This window comes from Crinia signifera, chromosome 5 (assembly GCF_055691185.1).
Source record: "Crinia signifera chromosome 5, ASM5569118v1, whole genome shotgun sequence".
Taxonomy (NCBI): Eukaryota; Metazoa; Chordata; class Amphibia; order Anura; family Myobatrachidae; genus Crinia; species Crinia signifera.
The window spans coordinates 6,629,979-6,648,380 of record NC_139221.1 but is presented as its reverse complement, the minus strand read 5'-3'; the positions used below and the strand labels follow the sequence as shown (position 1 = coordinate 6,648,380).

At 53.4% G+C, this 18,402-nt stretch overlaps 1 protein-coding gene across 1 annotated transcript in view; it reads right to left on the bottom strand.

Moving 5' to 3' along the window:
- The window catches only part of LOC146079830 (unconventional myosin-Ig-like), a 194,502-nt gene extending 178,857 nt beyond the window's left edge, over positions 1–15,645 (bottom strand). The window contains 2 exon segments of the mRNA XM_083186470.1: positions 787–995; positions 15,377–15,645. Coding sequence (XP_083042596.1) covers positions 787–995; positions 15,377–15,471 — 304 coding nt within the window. The 5' untranslated portion in view covers positions 15,472–15,645.
- Between the last annotated feature and the right edge of the window lie 2,757 nt (positions 15,646–18,402).

Genomic DNA, 18,402 nt, shown 5'->3' with positions numbered 1-18,402 from the left:
TGGGGACAGATTATATATCAGATGGGAATAGTGAGAGGGGGGACAGATTATATATCAGATGGGAATAGTGAGAGGGGGGGAACAGATTATATATCAGATGGGAATAGTGAGGGGGGGGGGACAGATGATATACTGTACTTGTGTTTACTGAATTACTATCATGGAGGGCGGAATGGGGGGGGGGGGGATTGCTGGGATATGTATTTCCGCAAGTAAAACACAATATTACATTCATTTTGTTTTTAATTGCTATGAATTCGCCAACCACAGCCCACGGGTGACGGGCATAACCCCGGGTTCAGCCCTGGGCATCGGATGCCCTGGAAGAAGGGGGGATTTATTTGGGGTGTCCCCACTCCCCCAGAGAACCCCGGTCAGTGCTGAGTAGTTGGGGGGAGGGGTAAATGCTATGACCACAGGGACTAAACCTTTCCTCCTTTCTCTATTGGAGCCCCTACGTGTCTCTCCCCCCCCCCCCCCCCCCCCCCCCCCCCTGTATTTTTGGAATCAGGACCAGTCCAAGGGACCAGTGCTGGTTCTTTAAGTACAGGGGAACCTCGTGCAATCCCCCCCCCCCCCCCCCTTTAGAACCAGGACCGGGCTCTTGGACTGCACGGATCTGACTGGTGCGTACAGACTTTGCGTTCGGCAGTATTACTTACGCTGCCAATGGCAGACTGCGTGTCCTGAGTTATTGGATATTTGTAACTTTATAAATGATTAGTGTATACCCCCCCACACACTACACACATGCACACCCCCACACACACTGACTTCCTGAGGTACCTGATATAACAATACAGGTGTCCTTTGCCCTGCGTTTCATGGCCTTGTATGCTGCGTCGGCGATGGCGTACAGGTGGGGGGGCCTTTCGTACAACTCTCGCCCCCGGTAACTCTCGATCATCTCCTTCCCGTACAGGTCCATGGGTTTATACGGGTTCACAGACACCACAACCTCCCCGATATAGGTGTAGATTCTGCCACGCTCAAACCTGCGCAGAAAGAGATTGTCAGCACTTGCGGCCTATTCAGCAGATCGTCACGGAACCATCCAGCATCAGATTTCCTGTAATCAGCAACATTATCGTATTACCCTAAAAGTCGTTATGTCTAGACGGTTGTCCCCTGTGGACATGGCGCCGGGTACTGTATAACACCGCAGCGTTTTATAATGCGAGATGCCAGCAATATTCGGCTCCAGTGTCAAAAGGTTCAAAATGGTTGTTGTGACGATAGCACACACACAGTATAGGGGGATTTCACGGATTTTTTAACTTTTGCTTAATTTAACATCCACATGGACTATAATTGTGAATAGTGATCTGCGCAGAGCACAGCAGTATGGGAGCGGAGCATCTTACCTTGAGTGCAGAGCACAGTAGTATGGGAGCGGAGCATCTTACCTTGAGCGCAGAGCGAAATGAAACCCTGCGACGGTATACGTTTGCAATAATTGTGGTCCCTTGTAGAAAATAATACAACCCGTGGCTGTGTGTATTAGACCTGTCCCCGGACGTGGCTGTGTGTATTACACCTGTCCCCGGACGTGGCTCTGTGTATTACACCTGTCCCGGAACGTGGCTTTGCGTATTACACCTGTCCCCGGACGTGGCTCTGTGTATTACACCTGTCCCCGGATGTGGCTGTGTGTATTACACCTGTCCCCGGACGTGGCGCTGCCCATTACCCCTGTCCCTGGATGTGGCTCTGCATATTACACCTGTCCCCGGACGTGGCTGTGTGTATTACACCTGTCACCGGACGTGGCTGTGTGTATTACACCTGTCACCGGATGTGGCTCTGTGTATTACACCTGTTCCCGGACGTGGCTCTGTGTATTACACCTGTCACCGGACATGGCTGTGTGTATTACACCTGTCCCCGGATGTGGCTCTGTGTATTACACCTGTCCCGGAACGTGGCTTTGCGTATTACGCCTGTCCCCAGACGTGGCGCTGCCTATTACCCCTGTCCCTGGATGTGGCTCTGCATATTACACCTGTCCCCGGACGGGGCTCTGTGTATTACACCTGTCACCGGACGTGGCTCTGTGTATTACAACTGTCCACGGATGTGGCTCTGTGTATTAAGGCCCCCATACACTATGCGATTTGGGCATTATTTCACCCGATTCGTAAAATCGGCCCAAATCACACTTGTAGACATCCAGTCCGACCCAATCAGCTGTCCCGTGTGCATCAGATCGGAGTCGGGCGGTCGGACGGTTGCACATAAGATTTGCTAAATTTATGTGCAGCCCAGCCCCGGAGCTGTGCAGGGGAACGGCAGCGGGCTGGGAAAGCTGGCTAATAGAGAGCAAGGCGGAGGGAGCAGGGGGAGGCTGCATAGGGAGCTGGGTAGGCGAGGTAGCTGTTGCACTCAGAAGTGCCAGCGGGAGCAGGGCGCCGGGCAGTAAAAGATGCTGGCTGCAGGGCAGCGGCGGGAGGAGCAAAGAACTTGAAAAAAAAAACGCACATACAGATGACTAGAAAGCCATTGATTGGCTGAGACCTCTCTCAGCCAATCAATGATTGGCTGAAAGAGGTCTCAGCTAATCAATGGCTTTCTGGTTGCGGCTTAAAAAATACGGCCATTCTCGGAACACCTCCCGCATATCCGGCATCTCTGACCCCGTAACAGTCACCCCTGTGTATTTCAAATAGCCGGTCCTGGTTTAAAAAAATTCAGGGAACATTTAAATAGGGTTCCCCTTATTTTTAAAACCAGAACATTTCATATCCCCCGTATTTCAAGAACTAGCACCAGGCCCAACCAGCCAGCAGGGTAATGCCACAGCCGGGGGGAGACTTTTTATATAAGTCTCCCTCGGCCAAAGCATTAACTCCCTGAGCGGTCAATGAAGAGGTCCCTCCCTCTAGAAATTACCAGCCCAGACTGAAGCCTGGGGCTGTCCCTGGTACCCCTGGGCTGTGGGTACCGGACTGATGGGCGTGTAAAAACAGAATAAAACCATTGGGTTTTGCTGTGAAACTATGAGTCTCAGCAAGCCTGGAACACATACTGGGACTTGGAGACCCACAGTCCCCAACACGTGGCCCATTAATGGCCTTCCTGGGACTCTTAGTTCCACAGCAAAACCAATAGTTAAATAAAAACACACTGACCAGAAAAATAAAACTTTATTACATTCAGGGTACCGGGGACAGCACCAGGCTTAAGCCTGGGCAGGTACAGTAAGTTCTGGAGGGGGGACACGTTCATTGAGAGGGTCCCCACTTCCACAGGACCCCTGCCCAAGCTGGCTGGTCAGTAGGGAATTAATGCTGTGGCCGAAGGACTTTTTATAATAAGTGTCCCCGGCTGGCTGGTTGGGCCTGGTGCTGTTCTTAAAATACGGGGGGTCCCCTACTTGTCTTGTTCCCCATATTTTGGGAACCAGGACCGGCCCTTGGGCCTGGTGCTGGTTTTAAACATTACAGGGAACCCCTACTTAATTGGGAGGGGGAGGACCCCACGCTGTTGTTTTTTTTTTAATTATTTATTTATCTATTTTTTTATACTGCAGCCTGCACGGATCTGACTGATCTGACTGATATGATGGATCTGACTGATATGATTGATCTGCCAAATATGACTGGAAACTGAAGTGTATTTTCCAGGCGTATTTGGCCGGCAATTAGTGGCTGAATCCCACTAATTATCGGCTGTATTTTCAATTAGGCCGCTTAGTAAATTAGAAATCACCATTCTATTCAATGGTGATTCCTATTGATATTTTTTCAATGGCGTATACATTCGTATTTGTAAATACAAACATGAATGTGCTATGACCTACGAATTTACAAAAATATGAATACGCCTAAAAAATTTGTATTTTACAATACGAATACGATTTTTTAGGCAAATTTTACTTAGTAAATTTCCCCCTAAGTGTGTTTCTGAGCGTTCTCTGAGTCACCATCTGGCGTCTCTATAGTCATACACCGAGCAGAGGCAGGAAATGCCAGCTGCGGGCACCTCTGTACATAGACAGCTGGTATCAGGCTCAGCAGAGCTTCCTGCCGATGACCCCAGCAGCAGGAACGCTCCGTATTATCACTGCTGGATACAGCAATACTGGACTGTCCGTGTCACATGTACAGTGACATGTGACATAGCAGCGATCACCACAGCACAGCAGCGATGTCCCTGACTCCCTCACACAACAACCGCGATCTCCCCGATTCTGAAATATCCGCAATCTCCCTGACACAGCCGCAATCTCCCTGACATAGCCGCAATCTCCCGACTCTGACATATCCGCAATCTCCCGGACACAGCCGCAATCTCCCTGACATAGCCGCAATCTCCCCGACTCCCCGACATAGCCGCAATCTCCCCGACATAGCCGCAATCTCCCCGACATAGCCGCAATCTCCCCGACATAGCCGCAATCTCCCCGACATATCCGCGATCTCTCCGACATAGCCGCAATCTCCCCGACATAGCCGCAATCTCCCGACATAGCCGCAATCTCCCCGACATATCCGCGATCTCTCCGACATAGCCGCGATCTCCCCGACATAGCCGCAATCTCCCCGACATAGCCGCAATCTCCCCGACATAGCCGCAATCTCCCCGACATAGCCGCAATCTCCCCGACTCCGACATATCCGCGATCTCCCTGACATATCCGCGATCTCCCTGACATAGCCGCGATCTCCCTGACATAGCCGCGATCTCCCTGACATAGCCGCGATCTCCCTGACATAGCCCCGATATCCCCGACTCTCTGACATAGCCGCAATCTCCCTGACTCTCTGACATAGCCACAATCTCCCCGACATATCCGCGATCTCCCTGACTCTGACATAGCCACAATCTCCATGACACAGCCACGATCTCCCTGACATAGCCGCAATCTCCCCGACTCTGACATAGCCGCGATCTCCGACATAGCCACAATCTTCCCAACTCTCTGACATAGCCGCGATCTCCCCGACTCTCTGACATAGCCGTGATCTCACTGATTCTCTGACATAGCCGCGATCTCCCTGACATAGCCGTGATCTTCCTGTCATAGCCGCGATATCCCTGACATAGCCGCAATCTCCCTGACATATCCGCGATCTCCCCGACTCTCTGACATAGCTGCGATCTCCCTGACATAGCCACGATCTCCCCGACTCTCTGACATAGGCATGATCTCCCTGACATAGCCGCGATCTCTCTGACATAGGCATGATCTCCCTGACATAGCCGCGATCTCCCTGACATAGCCGCGATCTCCCTGACATAGCCACAATCTCCCTGACATAGCCGCGATCTCCCTGACATAGCCCCGATCTCCCCGACTCTCTGACATAGCCGCGATCTCCCTGACATATCCGCGATCTCCCCGACTCTCTGACATAGCTGCGATCTCCCTGACATATCAGCGATCTCCCCGACTCTCTGACCTAGTTGCGATCTCCCTTACATAGCCGCGATCTCCCTGACTCTCTGACATAGCCGCGATCTCCCTGACATAGCCGCGATCTCCCTGACATAGCCGCGATCTCCCTGACATAGCCGCGATCTCCCAGACTCTCTGACATAGCCACGATTTCCCCGACTCTCTAACATAGATGCGATCTCCCTGACTCTCTGACATAGCCACGATCTCCCTGACACAGCCGTGATCTCCCCGACTCTCTGACATAGCCACGATCTCCCTGACATAGCCGCGATCTCCCTGACATAGCCGCAATCTCCCTGACACAGCCGCAATCTCCCTGACACAGCCGCAATCTCCCTGACATAGGCGCGATTTCCCAGACTCTCTGACATAACCACGATCTCCCTGACATAGCCGCGATCTCCCTGACTCTCTGACATAGCCACGATCTCCCTGACATAGCCACGATCTCCCTGACTCTCTGACATAGCCAAGATCTCCCTGACATAGCCACGATCTCCCTGACATAACCACGATCTCCCTGACTCCCTGACATAGCTCCGATCTCCCTGACTCTCTGACATAGCCGCGATCTCCCAGACATAGCCGCGATCTCCCCGACTCTCTGACATAGCCGCGATCTCCCTGACATAGCCGCGATCTCCCTGACATAGCCGCGATCTCCCCAACTCTCTGACATAGCCGCGATCTCCCTGACTCTCTGACATAGCCGCGATCTCCCTGACATAGCCGTGATCTCCCTGACATAGCCGCGATCTCCCAGACTCTCTGACATAGCCACGATTTTCCAGACTCTCTGACATAGCTGCAATCTCCCTGACACAGCCACGATCTCCCTGACACAGCCGCAATCTCCTCGACTTTCTGACATAGCCACGATCTCCCTGACATAGCCGCTATCTCCCTGACTCGGCCGCAATCTCCCTGGCACAGCCACGATCTCCCTGACACAGGCGCGATTTCCCAGACTCTCTGACATAGCCACGATCTCCCTGACATAGCCGCAATCTCCCTGACATAGCCGTGATCTTCCTGACATATCTGCGATCTCCCTGACATAGCCACGATCTCCCTGACATAGCCGAGATCTCCCTGACTCTCTGACATAGCCACGATCTCCCTGACATAGCCGCGATCTCCCTGACTCTCTGACATAGCCGCGATCTCCCTGACATAGCCGCGATCTCTCTGACATAGGCATGATCTCCCTGACATAGCCGCGATCTCCCTGACATAGCCGCGATCTCCCTGACATAGCCACAATCTCCCTGACTCTCTGACATAGCCGCGATCTCCCTGACATATCAGCGATCTCCCCGACTCTCTGACCTAGTTGCGATCTCCCTTACATAGCCGCGATCTCCCTGACATAGCCCCGATCTCCCCGACTCTCTGACATAGCCGCGATCTCCCTGACATATCCGCGATCTCCCCGACTCTCTGACATAGCTGCGATCTCCCTGACATATCAGCGATCTCCCCGACTCTCTGACCTAGTTGCGATCTCCCTTACATAGCCGCGATCTCCCTGACTCTCTGACATAGCCGCGATCTCCCTGACATAGCCGCGATCTCCCTGACATAGCCGCGATCTCCCTGACATAGCCGCGATCTCCCAGACTCTCTGACATAGCCACGATTTCCCCGACTCTCTAACATAGATGCGATCTCCCTGACTCTCTGACATAGCCACGATCTCCCTGACACAGCCGCGATCTCCCCGACTCTCTGACATAGCCACGATCTCCCTGACATAGCCGCGATCTCCCTGACATAGCCGCAATCTCGCTGACACAGCCGCAATCTCGCTGACACAGCCGCAATCTCGCTGACACAGCCGCAATCTCCCTGACATAGGCGCGATTTCCCAGACTCTCTGACATAACCACGATCTCCCTGACATAGCCGCGATCTCCCTGACTCTCTGACATAGCCACGATCTCCCTGACATAGCCACGATCTCCCTGACTCTCTGACATAGCCAAGATCTCCCTGACATAGCCACGATCTCCCTGACATAGCCACGATCTCCCTGACTCCCTGACATAGCTCCGATCTCCCTGACTCTCTGACATAGCCGCGATCTCCCAGACATAGCCGCGATCTCCCCGACTCTCTGACATAGCCGCGATCTCCCTGACATAGCCGCGATCTCCCTGACATAGCCGCGATCTCCCCAACTCTCTGACATAGCCGCGATCTCCCTGACTCTCTGACATAGCCGCGATCTCCCTGACATAGCCGTGATCTCCCTGACATAGCCGCGATCTCCCAGACTCTCTGACATAGCCACGATTTTCCAGACTCTCTGACATAGCCGCAATCTCCCTGACACAGCCGCAATCTCCTCGACTTTCTGACATAGCCACGATCTCCCTGACCTAGCCGCTATCTCCCTGACTCGGCCGCAATCTCCCTGGCACAGCCACGATCTCCCTGACACAGGCGCGATTTCCCAGACTCTCTGACATAGCCACGATCTCCCTGACATAGCCGCAATCTCCCTGACATAGCCGTGATCTTCCTGACATATCTGCGATCTCCCTGACATAGCCACGATCTCCCTGACATAGCCGAGATCTCCCTGACTCTCTGACATAGCCACGATCTCCCTGACATAGCCGCGATCTCCCTGACTCTCTGACATAGCCGCGATCTCCCTGACATAGCCGCGATCTCCCTGACATAGCCGCGATCTCCCTGACATAGCTGCGATCTCCCCGACATAGCCGCAATCTCTCTGACATAGCCACGATCTCCCCGACTCCCTGACATAGCCGCAATCTCCCAGACATAACCGCAATCTCCCCAACATAGCCGCAATCTCCCCGACATAGCCGCAATCTCCCCGACATAGCCGCAATCTCCCCGACATAGCCGCAATCTCCCCGACATAGCCGCAATCTCCCCGACATAGCCGCAATCTCCCTGACATAGCTGCGATCTCCCCGACTCCCTGACATAGCCACAATCTCCCCAACTCCCTGACATAGCCGCAATCTCCCTGACATAGCCGCAATCTCCCTGACATAGCCCCAATCTCCCTGACATAGCCGCAATCTCCCTGACATAGCCGCGATCTCCCTGACATAGCCGCAATCTCCCTGACATAGCCGCAATCTCCCTGACATAGCCGCAATCTCCCTGACATAGCCGTAATCTCCCTGACTCCCTGACATAGCCGCAACCTCCCTGACATAGCCGTAATCTCCCTGACTCTCTGACATATCCGCAATCTCCCTGACACAGCCGCGATCTCCCTGACACAGCCGCAATCTCCCTGACATAGCCGCGATCTCCCTGACACTCCCTGACTCCCTGACATAGCCGCAATCTCCCTGACATAGCCGCAATCTCCCTGACATAGCCGCAATCTCCCTGACATAGCCGCAATCTCCCTGACATAGCCGCAATCTCCCTGACATAGCCGCAATCTCCCTGACATAGCCGCAATCTCCCTGACATAGCCGCAATCTCCCTGACATAGCCGCAATCTCCCTGACATAGCCGCAATCTCCCTGACATAGCCACGATCTCCACGACTCCCTGACATAGCCGCAATCTCCCTGACATAGCCGCAATCTCCCTGACATAGCTGCAATCTCCCTGACATAGCCGCAATCTCCGTGACATATCCGCAATCTCCGTGACATATCCGCAATCTCCCTGACATAGCCGCAATCTCCCTGACATAGCCGTAATCTCCCTAACTCTCTGACACAGCCGCGATCTCCCTGACACAGCCGCGATCTCCCTGACACAGCCGCGATCTCCCTGACACAGCCGCGATCTCCCTGACATAGATTCAATCTCCCTGACATAGCCGCAATCTCCTTGACATATCCGCGATCTCCCTGACATAGCCGCGATCTCCCCAACTCCCTGACATAGCCGCAATCTCCCTGACATAGCCGCAATCTCCCTGACTCTCTGACATAGCCGCAATCTCCGTGACATATCCGCGATCTCCCCGACTCCCTGACATAGCCGCAATCTCCCTGACAAAGCCGCAATCTCCCTGACATAGCCATAATCTCCCTGACTCTCTGACATAGCCGCAATCTCCCTGACATATCCGCGATCTCCCTGACATAGCCGCAATCTCCCCGAATCTCTGAAATAGCTGCGATCTCCCCGACTCACTGACATAGCCGCGATCTCCCTGACATAGCCGCAATCTCCCTGACATAGCCGCAATCTCCCTGACATAGCCGCAATCTCCCTGACATAGCCATAATCTCCCTGACTCTCCGACATAGCCGCAATCTCCCTGACATAGCCGCAATCTTCCTGACATAGCCGCAATCTCCCTGACATAGCCGCAATCTCCCTGACATATCCGCGATCTCCCTGACATAGCCGCGATCTCCCCGACTCTCTGAAATAGCCGCGATCTCCCCGACTCTCTGACACAGCTGCGATCTCCCTGACAGACGCGATCTCCCTGACATAGCCGCAATCTCCCCGACTCCCTGACATAGCCGCAATCTCCCCGACTCCCTGAGATAGCCGCAATCTCCTTGATTCTCTGACATATCCGCCAGTCATACTGCCCATGTGCATGTAATGAAGGTCATACACCTGGCATGTAGGATGTAATGCTTGTGGCGTGTGAGAAGGAGACTTTGGCTTTAGGCTGCCCGGCTGGCGCTGTAGCACAATGTACATAAAGTAATGGTTCCATCAGTAAGTTACATTGGCACAGCCATCTGCCAGTCACCTTAAGATCTGTATCCTCCACATTACATCAGGACAGGGGATAGCTAACAAACATGGAATAAATAAATGTTATTCCTCGGCTATCACCTGCAAGGCGCCCACCCCCAGTCCTGGTACCCTAGGCAGCCAGCCCTTCCCACCCCCAGTCCTGGTACCCTAGGCAGCCAGCCCCTCCCACCCCCAGTCCTGGTACCCTAGGCAGCCAGCCCCTCCCACCCCCAGTCCTGGTACCCTAGGCAGCCAGCCCCTCCCACCCCCAGTCCTGGTGCCCTATGCAGCCAGCCCCTCCCACCCCCAGTCCTGGTACCCTAGGCAGCCAGCCCCTCCCACCCCCAGTCCTGGTACCCTAGGCAGCCAGCCCCTCCCACCCCCAGTCCTGGTACCCTAGGCAGCCAGCCCCTCCCACCCCCAGTCCTGGTACCCTAGGCAGCCAGATCCTCCCACCCCCAGTCCTGGTACCCTAGGCAGCCAGATCCTCCCACCCCCAGTCCTGGTACCCTAGGCAGCCAGCACCTTCCACCCCCAGTCCTGGTACCCTATGCAGCCAGCCCCTCCCACCCCCAGTCCTGGTACCCTAGGCAGCCAGATCCTCCCACCCCCAGTACTGGAACCCTATGCAGCCAGCCCCTCCCACCCCCAGTACTGGTACCCTATGCAGCCAGCCCCTCCCACCCCCAGTCCTGGTACCCTAGGCAGCCAGATCCTCCCACCCCCAGTACTGGTACCCTAGGCAGCCAGCCCCTCCCACCCCCAGTCCTGGTGCCCTAGGCTGCAGACTAATCAGCTTATTGGTTAATCAGGCATTGGGTACGCCCATCAATTGTTATCAGCTGGTGCGTATAAGGATATAGAGATACAGCACGGGGGAGTTATATATATGTGGCCTGGTTCTGTTTGTTTTACTAGTTAAGTATACCTGACGGAGGATACCACCACCTGTAAGGCCCCCCAGGTAAGAACACCCAGCAGGGGGATACCGCCACCTGTAAGCCCCCCCCCCCCCCAGGTAAGAACACCCAGTAGGGGGATACCGCCACCTGTAAGGCCCCCCCCAGGTAAGAACACCCAGTAGGGGGATACCGCCACCTGTAAGCCCCCCCCCAGGTAAGAACACCCAGCAGGGGGATAACGCCACCTGTAAGCCCCCCCCCCCCCAGGTAAGAACACCCAGTAGGGGGATACCGCCACCTGTAAGCCCCCCCCCAGGTAAGAACACCCAGCAGGGGGATACCGCCACCTGTAAGCCCCCCCCCCCCCCCCCCAGGTGAAAACACCCAGTATGGGGATACCGCCACCTGCAAGCCCCCCCCCCCCCTAGGTGAGAACACACAGTAGGGGGATACCGCCACCTGTAAGCCCCCCCCCCCCCCAGGTGAAAACACCCAGTAGGGGGATACCACCACCTCTAACACCCCCCCCCCCCCTTCCCCATGTAAGTATACCCGATAGGGGGGATACCACCACCTGTAAATCAGTTTTGCAGGAGACTTAGGGATTCATTACTAAGATGGGAGGTTCTATTTCACATGAGATGTCACTGTGGTCAACCAATCACATTCTATTACCTCATACCCTCCAACATGACCCATTCCATTAGGTACAAAATGCTCTGTTCCTGGACTTCCCTGCCAGTGGCAGTTACAGAGGTGGGGCTGCAGCACAGTCCAATATTCCACTGGCAGGGAAGTCCAGGAACAGAGCATTTTGTACCTAATGGAATGGGTCATGTTGGAGGATATGTTACCTTCTAGAAAGTGATAAAAAAAAAGTAGATTCTGGAGTGGTTGCTATGGGCAACATCCCACTTACTAAATAAACCCGACAGAAGGGACACCTGACACGCGGGGGGGGGGGGGGGGCACACCTGACATGCGGGGGGGGGCACACCTGACACGCGGGGGGGGGGACACACCTGACACGCGGGGGGACACCTGACACACGGGAGGACACCTGACGTATAATTACCATTTTTATTTGTTACTGTAATCGGCACGGTATAGACACTTCAGAATAGGCCATGAATACGAATTAAGGCCCACGCACATGTGTTCTATGTGGGGTGCCCCGGTATCCCCAGTAATGCTGTCCAGCTGCCAGTGAGAGGGGAATAAGATGTCCTAGAGTAGCGCATACGCGATGTACAATGGACCTTATTCTTGTTGATACACGTCATATTCCTTCCATGTAGCATCCACGGACTTGGCAAAAATACAAACCGAATGCCCGGCACCAGAACGAGCCTCGAGGAGGAGACGCAGCTCCTCCTCCCGAATACTGCTATTGGCCGCCTAGCAGCCTAGTGACTCCCGATTGGCTGCTAGGCGGAGAATAGTGCTGGTGTAAACAAACACTCTGCGTCTGGTCCTCTGACAGCTCATTCTGGTGCCGGGTAATTCGGTTTTTGTTTTTTTGCCAAATCTGTGGATGCTACATGGAATGAAGAGGTTGCGATCTACGCCAGAGGACCCTGGTGAGTACGGATTCCTACCACAGGTACCCATATTGGATTTCTTTAGGACCATCAGATGGACGATGACCTACGTGTAAGATAGGTAAGTATCAGTATGAATGGGCTCCGAATGTTTTATTTTTCAGGTGTCAGTGCGTATTTAACTATTGGTTCTGCTGTGGAACTAAGAGTCCCAGCAAGCCCATTAATGGGCCAAATGCTGGGACTTGTGGTTCTCCAAGTCCCAGTAGGCGGTGCAGGCTTGCTGGGACACATAGGGCCTTATTCTAGTTCACTTTTTCTGACCAAATCCTTCTTAGATGGACAAAACCATGTGCACTGCAGGTGGGGTAAATGTTACTTGTGCAGAGAGAATTAGATTTGGGTGAGTTATTTTGTTTCTGTGCAGGGTAAATACTGTCTGCTTTATTTCTACACTGCAATATAGATCTCACTTTGAAGTAAAACCCCACCCAAATCTAATTCTCTCTGCACAAGTTACATCTGCCCCACCCGCAGTGCACATGGTTTTGTCCATCTAAGAAGGATTTTGTCAGAAAGAGTGAACTAGAATAAGGCCCATAGTTCCAGAAGAAGAACCCAATAGTTTATTTCCATTTTTTACACATTTAATCCGCCTGGTGCCCACTGGATACAGCCCCAGGCTTCAGCCACAGAAGGTAAATTCTGGAGGGGGGGGGGCCTTCATTCAGGGGGTCCCCACTTCCCCAGGATCCCTGCCCAGGCTGACCGGCCAGAGGGTTAATGCTTTGATCGGGGGGGACTTCCCCCAACTGTGGCATTACCCTGCTGGCTGGTTGGGCCCGGTGCTGGTTCACAAAACACGGGCACCCCTAATCGTTTTGTCACCTGTATTTTGGGAATCAGGACAGGCCCTTGGGCCTGGTGCTGGTGCTAAAAATACGGGTAACCCCTATTTGGTTCCCTGATTTTTATAAAACCAGGACCGGGTCTTTGAGCCTGGGGCTGGTTATGCCCGTAAGGGGGGGGGGGGGGAGGACCCCACGCTGTTTTTTTTTTTTTTTCACTGCATCCTGCACGGATCTGACTGATACAGTATGTATGACTGATCTGACTGACGGCGGTATAGAAAACAGGGCCACTTAGTAAATTAGGAATCACCATTCTTTTGAATTCCTATTCGTATTCTTTTGATGGCGTATACATTCGTATTTGTAAATATGAATGTGCCATGAATACGAATTAAGGTATTTTCGGAATAGACAATGACAATACCAATGACAATACGAATACGCGTAAGATAGGCGGAATTTTTATACGAATTTGCCTATTTTATGCGTATTTTCGTTAGTAAATTTCCCCCACAGGGTTTACATGTGGGCATGCTTGTACTTGTAGTTCCACAGCAGGTGGAGATCCAGAGGATGCCTCTATCTGTGTAGATGGTGCATAATTAAAGTGTCAGCTCTGCTGCCTACGTGCATCAGTGCGGGGAGTGGCTGCGGACTGCACCAGCACACGAGGTGAAGCAGACATCCTGGCCTGCGGTGTCAGGGGTGCAGCAGGAAGTAGCTGGGGAGAAGCTGCAGAGCACCTGCTACTTCTCAAGGAACTGATTCTTCATGTCGACCTTTAGCTTGTGTCAACATTTTGTCAATGCCATCCTTTTGTGTGGATGGAAAGGTCCACCATGGGAGCACTCAGGTGACACCCGTCAGTAAGGAGTCTGCCATCTCTGAGCGGTGAGAGCGCCCAGGTATCACCCGTCAGTAAGGAGTCTGCCATCTCTGAGAGGTGGGAGCACCCAGGTGACACCCGTCAGTAATGAGTCTGCCATGTCTGAGAGGTGGGAGCACCCAGGTGACACCCGTCAGTAAGGAGTCTGCCATTTCTGAGCGGTGAGAGCACCCAGGTGACACCCGTCAGTAAGGAGTCTGCCATCTCTGAGAGGTGGGAGCGCCCAGGTATCACCCGTCAGTAAGTAGTCTGCCATCTCTGAGAGGTGGTAACACCCAGGTGACACCCATCAGTAAGGAGTCTGCCATCTCTGAGAGGTGGGAGCACCCAGGTGACACCCGTCAGTAAGGAGTCTGCCATTTCTGAGCGGTGAGAGCACCCAAGTGACACCCGTCAGTAAGGAGTCTGCCATCTCTGAGAGGTGGGAGCGCCCAGGTATCACCCGTCAGTAAGTAGTCTGCCATCTCTGAGAGGTGGGAGCACCCAGGTGACACCCGTCAGTAAGGAGTCTGCCATCTCTGAGCGGTGAGAGCACCCAGGTGACACCCGTCAGTAAGGAGTCTGCCATCTCTGAGAGGTGGGAGCACCCAGGTGACACCCGTCAGTAAGGAGTCTGCCATTTCTGAGCGGTGAGAGCACCCATGTGACACCCGTCAGTAAGGAGTCTGCCATCTTTGAGAGGTGGGAGCGCCCAGGTATCACCCGTCAGTAAGTAGTTTGCCATCTCTGAGAGGTGGGAACACCCAGGTTACACCCGTCAGTAAGGAGTCTGCCATCTCTGAGAGGTAGGAGCACCCAGGTGACACCCGTCAGTAAGGAGTCTGCCCTTTCTGAGAGGTGGGCGCACCCAGGTGACACCCGTCAGTAAGGAGTCTGCCATTTCTGAGCGGTGAGAGCACCCAGGTTACACCCGTCAGTAAGGAGTCTGCCATCTCTGAGAGGTGGGAGCATCCAGGTTACACCTGTCAGTAAGGAGTCTGCCATCTCTGAGAGGTGAGAGCACCCAGGTTACACCCGTCAGCAAGGAGTCTGCCATCTCTGAGAGGTGGAAGCACCCAGGTGACACCCGTCAGTAAGGAGTCACCTACCTCAGCTTCAGGTTAGCCATGAAGTCCTCTATGGTCACATTGTCCAGGAGGACAAAATCTGCTTTGCCAAACTCCAGGCTCTCCTGCTCCGCCATCCCGCCAGAGGCCGTTAGCCGGGTTGTGGGGTGAGAAGAAGACACAGTGACACAGGAAGGCTGCAGGGAGGCTCCGAGCCGGTGTGTGACTTCCTGGTGCGGTTTCAGGCGGGGAGAGCGGCTGTCAGAGGAACGGCTGGGGGGAAGTTACACAGAGAGGAGATGACAGGGTCTGTGGGGGTGACATGTACAGACACCAGCAACCACGGGCAGGGACACATACAGACACCAGCGGCCACGGGCAGGGACAGACCCTACAACCATTCATCACCTGGAATCTGCCAGCCGGGTGGCACGTGGGTGGGGAGCGGCCCTTTTAGTTGTCCTTACATGTGACAGTGGAATCCTGTGATTATCACACGTGGCTCTGATGAGACCGACCCCTGAGCCGATGCAGAAAAATGCTGGATTTAGGGGGTTATTCAGAACTGATCGCATCCCTGCGATTTCGCACTGTGGCAGATTACCAAACGACTGCGTCTCATCTCTGACCGTACGCAAGGGGACTGACAGGAATCCGCACTTGCTGGGCAGCTGTATTAGCACATTGCAGTGTACAGTAGATCTAAGCTAGGACACGCCCCTCCCACACCTAACTCTCTGCACATGTTACATCTGCCCCCTGCAGTGCAGCATGGTGTTACCCAGGTGCTCAGTTACTGGCTGCTTCTGCATGTAGCCCACACATGCTGGACAGCTTTATTCTCACACTGCAATGTAGCTCTGGGCTAGGACACGTCCCTCCCACACCTAACTCTCTGCACATGTTACATCTGCCCCCCTGCAGCGCAGCATGGTGTTAACCAGGTGCCCAGTTACTGGCTGCTTCTGCATGTAGCCCACACATGCTGGACAGCTTTATCCTCACACTGTAATGTAGCTCTGAGCTAGGTCACGCCCCTCCTACATCTAACTCTCTGCACATGTTACATCTGCCCCCTGCAGCGCAGCATGGTGTTACCCAGGTGCTCAGTTACTGGCTGCTTCTGCATGTAGCCCACACATGCTGGACAGCTTCATACTCACACTGCAATGTAGCTCTGAGCTAGGACACGCCCCTCCCACACCTAACTCTCTGCACATGTTAAATCTGCCCCCCTGCAGTGCAGCATGGTGTTACCCAGGTGCCTAGTTACTGGCTGCTTCTGTATGTAGCCCACACATGCTGGCAGTGTTATTCTCACACTGCAATGTAGCTCTGAGCTAGGACACGCCCCTCCCACACCTAACTCTCTGCACATGTTACATCTGCCCCCTGCAGCGCAGCATGGTGTTACCCAGGTGCCCAGTTACTGGCTGCTTCTGCATGTAGCCCACACATACCTCTCTGCACATGTTACATCTGCCCCCTGCAGTGCAGCATGGTGTTACCCAGGTGCCTAGTTACTGGCTGCTTCTGCATGTAGCCCACACCTAACTCTCTGCACATGTTACATCTGCCCCCTGCAGAGCAGCATGGTGTTACCCAGGTGCTCAGTTACTGGCTGCTTCCCTGGGCGGAGTCCAGTATTCCCTGATGAAGGAGGGGGTCACTGAGAGGGTCACCTAAATATGTAAATGTCCCCAGGGTCAGATCCGGGTATGTCAGTAAGTCATATACTATAAATGCCTCATGTCAGACGGGATGCGGTCATTTGGTCTACTGCATTATGGTCGACAGTCATTAGGTCGAATCCATTAGGTCGACATGCTAAAAGGTCGACATGACTCTAGGTCGACATGGGAAAAGGTCGACATGATTCTAGTTCGAAAGGTCATTAGTTCGACAGGTCATTAGTTCGACAAGGTCATTAGTTCGACAAGGTCATTAGTTCGACATTGTCTATGTCGACATTCACAAGGTCGACATGGAGTTTTTCACTGTTTTTTGAGCCAACATGTGCCGACAGGCGGTATTTCATGCCCTACCATCCACTAGGGCATGGTGGGAGAATAAAATAGTGTGCCGAGCGTAGCGAGGCACCGTGCCCGACGCATAGCGAGCGCAGCGAGCGATGCGAGGGGATGCAGTGCACTTTAAACTGTGTCCATGTCGACTGTGTTGACATTCAGGTAAAAAAACAGTGAAAAACCCCATGTCGACCTTGTGAATGTCGACATAGACAATGTCGAACTAATGACCTGTCGAACTAATGACCTTTCGACCTAGAATCATGTCGACCTTTTCCCATGTCGACCTAGAATCATGTCGACCTTTCAGCATGTCGACCTAATGGATTCGACCTAATGACTTTCTACCATAATGCAATAGACCAAATGATCCCAACCCGTACTATAATCAGTGTACCGCGTTCTCTGGCCATGTGCGCAATCCACCAGGATGGAAAATTATGAAAAAGTAAAAAATCATGTGTCGACAACTGCCATGTCCACCTTTTGCCTGTGTCGTCCTTTTGGTGTTAACCTAGACTGCCGACCTTTCATTTGGATAGCTGTTGCCATGGAATGAATTGAGCATAGGGAATATTTGGGGGTAACATGGTCAAAAGATCGACATGAGTTCCTGACCATCCCAGTGGGTACAGAGGGAGAATATAATACTGCTAATACAGAGTATATGAAAGACTCATGTCGACATTTTGCATGTTGAGCTTTCTCATGTGTCGACCTCTGTCTGTTGACCAATAGTGTGTGTTAGTGATTGGCACCCCTATTTGGGTGGGGCGGCCTAGTGTGTGGCACGGTCTCCTCCCTCTGCCCACAGTGACATCACTATGACTCAGCTTCCTGTCACTTCCTCATCTCCGGGACCACCGCCATGTAGTATAGTAACTGCCGCCTTCTGTACGGCCTCCTTCCTGTTACCAGCCATCGCTGAGGTAATACATGCTCCCCATACACGCAGCACAGGGGACCAGGATACAGCTGCACCCCAGCAGCACCAGAGACGTGACCGGGGACGCAGTCGCTATGAGATCTGTTTACTAAGCG